Source organism: Leucopleurus acutus (assembly GCF_964270905.1).
Source record: "Leucopleurus acutus genome assembly, chromosome: 4".
NCBI classification, from domain to species: domain Eukaryota; kingdom Metazoa; phylum Chordata; class Mammalia; order Artiodactyla; family Delphinidae; genus Leucopleurus; species Leucopleurus acutus.
Genome location: NC_139146.1, coordinates 5,763,168 through 5,773,889, shown reverse-complemented (window position 1 = coordinate 5,773,889; position 10,722 = coordinate 5,763,168). Strand labels below are relative to the sequence as shown.

Here is a 10,722-nt window from a genome sequence, read left to right as displayed (position 1 = left end):
TCTGTGGGAAGCAATGCAATGCCAATGTAAAATAAATTTCTTTCTTGCCTCTGTCCATAATGATGACATACACTTTTTTTTTTCCCCAGAAGAGTAAAAAACAATTTTCACAGTACAGTTATCTATAGTATATAAAAATTGTTTTTACAAAACCCATATTAAAGAAAACATCTCAGTTTTCAGTCTGAAGGTTCTTAGCCATAAGATATGTTATAGAGAAAGACCACTAAAGTAATTTCCATTCTGTAGTCGTTTTTCCTAACCTCAACAGGTAGGTATCAGGGACTCAATGATCATGTGAACTTATGGTATAATTGCGTATCAGCGTTCTATAACCACATGGAGTAATAACTAAATTTCTTAGAAGATCCATTTTTTGTTTCAGCCCTTTGGGCAGAAACAAAGCCAAGGATGAATTGCCAAGACTTCAAATGCATTAATTTATAATTTATGACAATCTTCTTCTGGTACGACTTCCAGTATTATTTGTAATGTTCTGGTTGTAATGTCTACAAAGAAATAAAGAAGAGAAATTTAAAATGCACAGAAATCAGAAATGCATAAAAACAGCAAAATGCAAATTATTTGGGATTGAATATTGAAAACTCACAACCGCCTATCTCTTTCAAGAATTACTTATTTCATTAGAATCCTATCATGCTCAATTAATTTATTAGTCACCTCTGTAACGTCCCATGATGGCTTCTCAGCAAGAATACATTAATACCGGGGCTTGCCTGGTGGTGCAGTGGTTAAGAATCCGCCTGCCAATGCAGGGGACACGCGTTCGAGCCCTGGTCCGAGAAGATCCCACATGCTGCGAAGCAACTAAGCCTGTGTGCCACAACTACTGAGCCTGCCCTCTAGAGCCCACGAGCCACAGCTACTGAGCCCACGTACTGCAACTACTAAAGCCTGCGTGCCTAGAGCCCGCGCTCTGCAACAAGAGAAGCCACAGCAATGAGAAGCCCGCGCACCGCAACGAAGAGCAGCCCCCGCTCGCCACAACTAGAGAAAGCCTGCATGCAACAACGAAGACTCAATGCAGCCGAAAATAAAAATAAAAAAATAAAATTTATCAAAAAAAAATACATTAGTATTTTGCGTTCAAATAAGGACTTTTATTCCCAAACCAGGAGGCTGAAAATATTTTGAGACGATAGGACCAAGATATAAATAAATGTTCAAAAATATGCTTCATATCGAGTCTAAATTGGTTTGTTGTTTTTGCACCTATGAGAGTACATCCAACTCCTCAGCAAAATCAGAAGAATCAGAATATAATTTCCAGTCTCAAACTTGCAGTGTATTATTGAGCAAAACATTTTATCTCCTAGGGCCTCATTTGCCTCCTCTGTAGAATGGGGGGCACTTGGGAGTGATGTCAGCAAGACGGAGGGCCGGGAGGTCCCCCACCCCCCAAAACAAGCAAACAGAAAAGAAAACCAAGAACAATAAACAGTTACAGATGGAAGAAAACAGCTCAGGGGAAGCTCTAGACAACAAAGAAGCAGCAGCAAAACACCTGGCAGAGCTCAAAAATCAAGGATGGCCACAGACAAAAGCAAAGGAAGCATTTTGTCCCCATCACCCCATCCCCCCGTCGGGAGCTGCTGGGCACCAGGAGGAATCCTCTCAGGAAGGTCACCACATGGGGAGAAGGAGAGCAGAGGGACCACAGCAGGCCTCGCCCACTGTGGATGTCTGCAGCTTTGGGTACAAGAGTCTCTCGGTCTTCAGTGACGCTGACCCTAGCTGGTGGAGCAGCCTGTAGTACCCCCCTCTTCTGGATCTGCTCCCAGAGGCTGGAGGTGTTGCTGAGGTGAGACCTGCCCTCAGGGGTCCCAGTTGTTGCTGTGCCCGCCTCTCACACATCGGGTACCACAGCACATCTCCACAGAGGACACCAGAGCTGCCATGGCTCTTTGCCCACCCCAGTCCCAGGTTGGGGCCTTGCTCCACCATTACCAAGGCAATCTCCCTGACCTGAGCCGTGCCTCCTGGGTCCCAAGTCATGCTTTGGCTGCCCGAATTGGCTGTTGCCCTGTGCCTCACCCCCCTGCCCCATCCCAGGTCAAGACTTTGAAGTGTCATTGCTGAGATGAGTTCTTACTGCCTCCCAGGTCCCAGGTCCTGGCTCTGACTCATCATTGCTAAGGGCAAAGCCACTATCCTGAGTCCCACTCCCACGGCAGGTCTGGTCAAGGCTGAGACCCTCCATTGCTGGGACTGGGCTGCCTCTACCCTGAGCTCCGCCTCCATCCCAGATGGAGGCTCTTGAGCCATCTTTGGCCAGCGGTGTTACCACTGCCCTGAGCCCCGCCCCTCAGATTTCAGGTCAGGACTCTGACCTACGGAGGCTGGGACCAGGCCACCACTGCCCTGAACTTCACCCCCCATCCCAGGTGGCGGCTCTGAACTGTCATTGCCAAGGGCTTGCTGCCACTACCCTGTGCCCAGTTCCCTGAGTCCCAACACACAGCTTTAACAACTACCGGAGTCGTACTATTGCTATCCTGTGAGCGCTCCCAGCGGGCGGTGGGAGGGGTGGGGGCAGAGGTCAGACTTTGACCTACCATTCCCAGGCTGTGCTACCACTGCACTCTGCCTTTTCTGCCCAAGCCACCACTGCACCTTGTCATCCCAGGGCCCTCGCCACTGCCATATTCCCTTTCACCAGCACAAGTCACAGCAGTGAGCCCTTGAGACCCCAGTACCAGTTCCACAGGATATCTGCACATGTCCGTGCCCTAGACACAGTGTGGCTGTGCTCCAGGACCTTGGCACTGTGGTAGTTCCATGTGCGCCTGATCCCCGGACCTCAGTTCCAATGCTGCTCTGAGAACTCTGGGTGTCAGCACATCAGACCAGGCACCAGGAGGGGTGTCCTCAAACAGAGGCTCCTTCCAAGAGCAAAAAAGTAGAGGAGCGCGGGAAGATGTCAGCAGCCTTAGCCTCTGAGGATACCAATAGCCCTACCTGCCACCTATAGGTCCTCTGCAGCCTTAGCCATATAAGAACCCCACAGTCTGGCCAATTTCAGCCTCAACCAGTGGAGTGGCACAGAGACTACATCGCTGTGCCTTCTCGGAAACCAAAGACACTGCATCCCAGTCAGCAGGTGCGCTAACAGCCACCTCCAGGTGAAAGTCTTTCCCTCCTGAAGCCAGTCTGAAAAGACTGGAAGAGGTGACATCATTCTCAAATGCACAGATATCAACACAAACCCATCAGAAACATGAAAAAGCGAGGAAACATGACATCACCAAAGGAATGCAATACCCCTCCATTAACTGCCCCTAAGGAAATAAAGATCTGTGACTGATCTGAGAAAGAATTCAAAATAATGATTGGAAGGGAGCTGAGTGACATGTGAGAGAACACAGACAGATCAATGAACTCTGGAATAGTATATGAACAAAATGAGAAATTCTACAAAGAAATAGGACCCGTTAAAAAAAATCAGAAAATTTGGAGAAGAATACAATGAATGAAATGAAAAATGTAATAGCTTTGACGCGTAGGCTCAATCAGGCACAAGAAAGAATCCTGGAGCTTCAAGACAGACCTCTTGATATTTTCCACTCAGAGGAGAATAAAGAAATTAGAATAAAAAAGAAGAAAGCCTGCACGAACTGTGGAACATGATCAAAAGAAAAATTATCCACATTATGGGAGTCCCAGAAGGAGAAGAGAAGGAGAAAGAGACATACAACTTATTTAAAAATATAATGGCCGAAAACTTTCAAATCTGGGGAGAGATACAGCCATCAAGGTACAAGGAGCTCAAAGATCTCCAAACCGATTCAACCCAAAGAGGTCTTCACTGAGACATTCACTTCACTGAGACATTATAGTCAAGCTCTCAAAAATCAAAGACAAAAAGGGAATCTTGAAAGCAGCAAGACATAAAAGAATCATCACATATGAGGGAATCTTGATAAGGCTATCGGCAAACGTCTCAGCAGAAATCTTACAGACCAGGAGAGAATGGGATGATATATTCAAAACGCTCAGAGGAAAAAAACTACCACCAAGAATACTTCACCCAGAAAAGCTGTCCTATAGAAATGAAGGAGAGAGAAAGACTTTCCCAGGTCGACAACAGCTAAAGGAATTTGTAGTCATTAGACCTGCCCTGCAAGAAATGCTAAAAGGAGTTCTTTAAGCTGAAACAAAAATATGCTAATCAGTAGCATGAAAAGATATGAAAGTATGAAGAAGAGGGAACACTTCCAAACTCATTTTATGAGGCCAGCATTACCCTGATACTAAGTCCAGACAAAGACACTCTAAGAAAAGAATATTACTGACCAATATCCCTGATGAATACAGATGCAAAAATTCTCAACAAAATTTTAGCCACCCAAATTCAACAACACATTAAACGGATCACTCACCATGATCAAGTGGGTTTTATCTCTGGAACGCAAGGATGCATTCAACATAGTACTAAGCCAGAGCAATTAGGCAGAAAAATAAGTGAAATGTATCCATATCAAAAAGGAAGGGCTTCCCTGGTGGCGCAGTGGTAGAGAGTCCGCCTGCCGATGCAGGGGACGCGGGTTCGCGCCCCGGTCCGGGAAGATCCCACATGCCGCAGAGCGGCTGGGCCCGTGAGCCATGGCCGCTGAGCCTGCGCGTCCGGAGCCTGTGCTCCGCAACAGGAGAGGCCACAGCAGTGAGAGGCCCGCGTACCGAAAAAAAAGAAAAAAAAAAGGAAGAAGTAAAACGATCTCTGTTCACAGATGACATGATCTTATATAGAAAATCCCAAAGACCCCTAAAAAACTGTTAGAAATAATAAATAAATTCAGTAAAATTGCAGGATACAAAATCGACACACAGAAATCAGTTGTATTACTATATATTGACAATGAATTATCTGAAAAAGAAATTAGAAAGCAATCTCATTGACAATAGCATCAAACAAATTAAAATACCTAGGAATAAATTTAACCAAGGAGGTGAAAGACCTGTATACTAAAAGCTATAAGACTTTAAGGAAAGAAACTGAAGAAGACACAAACCAATGGAAAGATACCCCATGTTCCTAGACTGAAAGAAGTAATATTGTGAAAATGTTCATATGACCCAAAGTGATCTACAGATTCAATGCAATCCTGATCACAATTCCACTGACATTTTTCACAGAAATAGAAACAAACGATTCTAAAATTTATTTAGAGCCACAGAGTAACCCTAAGAGAGAAGGACAGAGCTGGAGGTACTGTAATACCTGATTTCAAGCTATATTATAAAGTTATAGCAATCAAAACATTATGGGGACTTCCCTGGTGGTCCAGTGGTAAAGAATCCACCTTGCGATGCAGGGGACGTGGGTTCGATCTCTGGTCAGGGAACTAAGATCCCCCATGCAGTGGGGCAACTAAGCCCACACGCCCCCAACTACTGAGCTCGCGCGCCTCAAGGAGAGAGCCCGAGTGCTGCAAACTACAGAGCCCACGCGCTCTGGAGTCTGCGTGCCACAACTAGAGAAGAGAAAACCTGTACGCCACAACTAGAGAGAAGCCTGTGCACAACAATGAAGAGACTGCGTGCCGCAACTAAGACCCAGTGCAGCCAAAAATAAATAAATAAATCTTAAAAAAAAAACCCAGTATGGTATTATCATAAAAACAGGCATACAGATCAGCGGAACAGAATGGAGAGCACAGAGGTAAACTCCCACATATATGGTCAACTAATTTTTGACAAGGGTGCCAAGTACACACCATAGAGAAAGGACAGTTTCCTCCATGAATGGTATTTGGGACAACTAGATATCCATATGCAAAAGAATGAAACTGAACCCCTACCTCATGCCAATCACAAAAATTAACTTGAAACGGATCAAAGATTTCAATGCAAGATCTGAAACTATAAAACTCCTAGAAGAAAACATAGGGGAAAAGATCCTTGATATTGGTCTAGGCAATGATTTCTTGGATAAGCCACCAGAAGCACAGGCAACAAAAAACTAAAATAAATAAGTGTAATTGCATTAAACTAAGGAGCTTCTGCATAGCAAAGGTAACAATCAATAAAATGAAAAGACAGACCTACAGAATGGGAGAAAACATTTGCAAACTATACATCTGACAAGGGACTACTCTCCAAAATATAAAAAGAACTTACAACTCGGTAGCAAAAAAGAAAATAATCCAATTTAAAAATTGGCAAAGGACCTGAATAGATATTTTTCCAAAGAAGGTATACAAATGGCCAAGAGGTATTATGCAAAGGTGTTCAACATCACTAATTATCATGGAAATGAAAATCAAAATCACAATATCACCTTCACCTTAGCAAAAGGATGGCTTTTATCAAAAAGACAAGAGATAACAAATGGTGAGGTGTAGAGGAAAAGGAACCCTTATACACTGTTAACGGGAATGTAAATCAGTATAGCCAGTGTGCAAAACAGTATGGCGGTTCCTCAAAAAATTGAACTACGGTATGATCCAGCAATTCCGCTCCTGGGTATGTACTCAAAGGAATTCAAATCGGTATCTCAAAGGGATGTCTGTACACCCATGTTCACTGCAGCATTATTCACAGTAGCCAAGATAAGGAAATAACTTAAGTGTCCATCAACAGATGAATGGATAAAGAAGATGTGGTATATATATCACAACTGGAATATTATTCAGCCATGAGAAAAAAGGAAATCCTGCATTTGCAACAACATGGGTGGACTTGTAAGACATATGCTAAGTGACATAAGTTAGACAGATAAAGACAATACTGTATGATATCACTTATATGTGGAATCTAAAAAAACTGAACTTGTGAAAGCAGAGAGTGCTTACCATGGGCTGGAGGGTGGGGAAATTAAAGAGATGTTGTTTAAGGGTACAAACGTACAACTAGTAAATATATAAGTTCTGGAGATTATTGTCAACAATACTGTATTATAAAAGTTGTCAAGAGACTATAACTTAACTGTTCTCAACAACAACAAATGATAAAAGATGTTTACCATGATAAAGACATTGTAAAGGTGCTAGCTAATGCTACTGTGTTTTATCTAATGCAATATATAAATATATCAAAATCAACACTTCCTACACCTTAAACTTACACGATGTTATAGGTCCGTTTTTTCTTAATTTAAAAATTAATTAATAAATAAAGAAGAATGAGGGTCTTGGACTAGATCAGTGGTTCTCAAAGTATAATCCCCAGGCCAGCAACATTAGAATCATCTGAGATATCAGAAATACAACTTTGAAGCCTCATCCTAGACCTACTGAATCAGAAACTGAAGGCAGGGCCCATAAATCTGTGATTCTGATAGACGCTAAAGTGCAGGGGTCACTGGGCTAGCTGATTTCTACAGTCATTTTATCTCGACAGTCTTAGAACCCTGTGACTCCACTTTCCTGAGATATTAGCTCTTGTCCACCTCTTATCTCTGTAACTGGTCTCCACAAAACCTCTTCAAACTGTTACTGGTCCTGAAGCCCCTGGTGCCTATTGTCTTGATGGTTTTCAGAGCCACATCATCTCTCATCCAGACAGGCCATCTTTCTCCTCTTTTATGACTTGTCACCTGTAAGAGTCCCTTCCCAGCAATATTTAATGCCACTAAAAAAGGCACGTTTTTTCATCCTTTATTTTCTAACAGTGTTCCCAAGTTGTTTTCCTCAGCACACTGATTTTTATAATATACATTCACTACAAAGGGTCCAGCATCATTCTGGCAAATGATAAACTCTATGTAAACGTTTCTCGAATGAATTCTATTCTGTCCCAGCCCACTCTTGACGTTGAGATGTACATGGAGCACAAGGGAGTGCTCAACAGCAATTGAAGTTCATGTTTACAGAAAAGGGAAATGATAGAATTATCCTAGAAAAATAGACTGTGGAAAAGTAGCTATCAGTCAATAGTAAGGGCGACGTGTCTTTTGCAGGCAGAGATGGAGCTAGGACTAACTGATAGTTTTAAATAACAAGAATTCTACCATGGTCAAATGCAAAGCGGTGGGGTTAAGGTGACATGCTCTGCAGCCCTTCCTCTCCGGAGAAGTCCTGCAGTCGCTACTCGAACTAGTCTCCATAACGACGGCCGTTCTTGAGTGTGTGCGCGCGCACACGCGTGTATGTGACTATTTATGCAGTTGTCTACGGAGATTTTTTTTTTTTTAATGCAGCACCTACTCCTCCATGTCCCAAATGAAAGCCTTTTCCAAAAGTGTGCCTCTGTAATTCTGCAGCCCTCAGCTTTCTTAGACATCTTACTGACCCATGTCACAACACTGCATGGGTTCCAGACAAAGGGAGAACAACTTAAGAGATCCTGTTGCTTCGCTCGTGTGGCATTCTCCTTCCTGAAAGCTCCATTTGGATCTCCTATTCAGTAGCACTTTTGGGGCCAAAGAACCTCTCTCCTCGTTCTGCACACCCAGTAATACCTCCACGCTCAGTCAGCCCTGTGGACAGTCCCTCGTGTGGCTTTCTTATGCCCTCTCTTGGGATCTCGAGATTTAAATAATTTTCATCATGATGGAGGTTTGAGCAGAGTGACTGATTTGGGCTCTGAGTGGCTTTTGGAGTCCTACCAACTTTTCCCACCAGGTCATCTACAGCCATGGGGGTCACAGAGCGGTGCTAAGTGGACCCAAGTAAGCCTCTGAGGAAGCTTCCTGCTTGCCCCCAGAAGCTGCAGAGCATGTGGTCTCCAACTACATCCCTACCCATGTAGGGCCTTTGGCTTTGGGAATAATCAGCCCCCTGACAATATTTCTTTAAATAAAGTCGAGACATTGAGTCTGCATTTGGTGCTTTTAGTTATGTAAGCTATAAGACCAAATAGCAATGGAAATATTTTTAGCTTTGTCTTCCATGTTCAGTCGTTGTTTTGGAAATCCACTGAAACAACTACTGCCCTTGCAAAATGTGATTTACCCAATCATACCTGGTACAAGCGTGGGAACTACAGCCAAAATGGAATAAGCCTATGAAACATTAGCACAAAACCAAGCTTCCCCAGAAATCATAACCACAGTGTCTACGTTTTTCTTTTTTTTTTTTTTTGGAAGAGCCTTCAAAACCTTTTCACGTGCATGGCCCCGTTTGACCCTTACAGTGAAGATGGTTTGGTAAGAAATGCAGGCAAGCTTAACTCACGTAAAACATCGCACCTCAGTCTTCGTGAAGAGTCTGTCAAATGCCTGCGGCAGCTTCCAGTGGAGCATCATACACAAACTGATCGCAACACACCGTATGCAGAACATGCTTTTAGAATTCTGGTTTTGCAAAATCTGTCCACGATGGACAACAGTCATTCTGTGGTGCTGCCCAGTATGATTCTTTATAACTAAAGATTTTGTTTAAATACAGCTGTCCTCCCCAACTCGCCCGGAGCCAGAGGGACCAACTTCCAGTCACCCCACGCACTCCCAGCTGTGACGGGGTTGGACGGATAAACAGAGGCAGCGGAGGAAAACGGCTGCGGGGAGCCCTGGCTGGGGTTTGCCGGCTCCAGCCTCCCCATGAATTAGAGTATGTCAGTGGGGTATCTGTCCCCTCTTCCCTGGGTGAGAAGCTTGTGTTTCTATAAATAAATCGATCCAGATGAATTAAGCACTCCATCACAGATGGGGGAAAAAAGCTCTCTGCACATCCGAGTACTCCCTTAAGAGCACATTTTCTTTTCATCCCAGGAATGCTATCAAATGAAGCGTGGTTCAATGCTGGCATCCTGTGGCCAGAGAAATTCATCAAGTCTCTGAAACTCTCAGCTTCTCGGGTTCCGAACGTTCTCTGGCTATCTCAACTCAGCAGCCTGTCTCCGTTTTCTGAACGCTGTTCGGTGACCCTGTGTTTTTTTAAGGGATGCCCCCCTGGTAAGATGTATTTTGATAAACTATCACTTCACAGGGAGGATCTGTTCAGGTATACTCGGATGAAAATAAGTGACCAGACCAAGGCTAAAGAATGTTCCCCAGCAGAACAATTTGGTGTTAACTCTACACACTGCTCCAAGCAGAGGCTCTCTGGCTCCAAGTTTACACTGAGTTTCTCCCTGACAACAAGGAGGCAATTGGGAGAAGAGGCGAGGTGATGGCTCAGGACTCTGCTGTGTTGCGTGTCTGTGTGTGAGTGTTTTGTTTTGGCCAAAGGCTAGGAAAATACTTGCTATGGCCGCGATAAATATTATGAATTTTCTTTATTTTACTTTAAGAATGCTGCCTAAGTGGAAAATCAAACAAAATTACAGAGGATTGTTGCTTTTCGCAAACTCACTCAAAAGGCAGCTATAAAGATAAAGGGTTACAATGATCGCAGTGTCAAGGCAGAATTGCCACGCTCCCTGGTAAGACTCAATGGCGTTGCTGAGAACCAAATAACCATTATGGGGCTGCTACTTGCTGCTACTTTCACGAATGGCTAACGCTACATTTAGAGTCCTTGGAGATGTGCAAAACGCCACTGGAGACAGAAAACTTCACAACTACATGAGCATGGAAAAACATCAAAGAAGGAGCAGGCATGAAAACCAGTAGTTGATACGTACCGGCAAAGAAATGGAAGAAAATATGCACGTGTTAGCAGAAGGAAAGCATTTTTAGAGTTGGCTGACTGCAAACAGGAAGGACAAAATGCCTACTAAGTGCGCAAGAACAGGAATTTGTTCTTTCATCATGGTCTCTCACACTGTAGTCCAACTCTAGGGCTACCCACTCTTTCTTCCTAAATTCTCATGGTTTTCCAT

At 43.8% G+C, this 10,722-nt stretch overlaps 1 protein-coding gene across 1 annotated transcript in view; it reads right to left on the bottom strand.

Moving 5' to 3' along the window:
• Positions 1–441: 441 nt before the first annotated feature.
• Positions 442–10,722, bottom strand: part of SLC7A11 (solute carrier family 7 member 11) — a gene marked incomplete at its 3' end in the record, with an annotated part of 86,186 nt that continues 75,905 nt past the window's right edge. The window contains exon 12 of the mRNA XM_082837712.1: positions 442–509. Coding sequence (XP_082693838.1) covers positions 442–509 — 68 coding nt within the window. The remainder of the gene's footprint in view (positions 510–10,722) is intronic.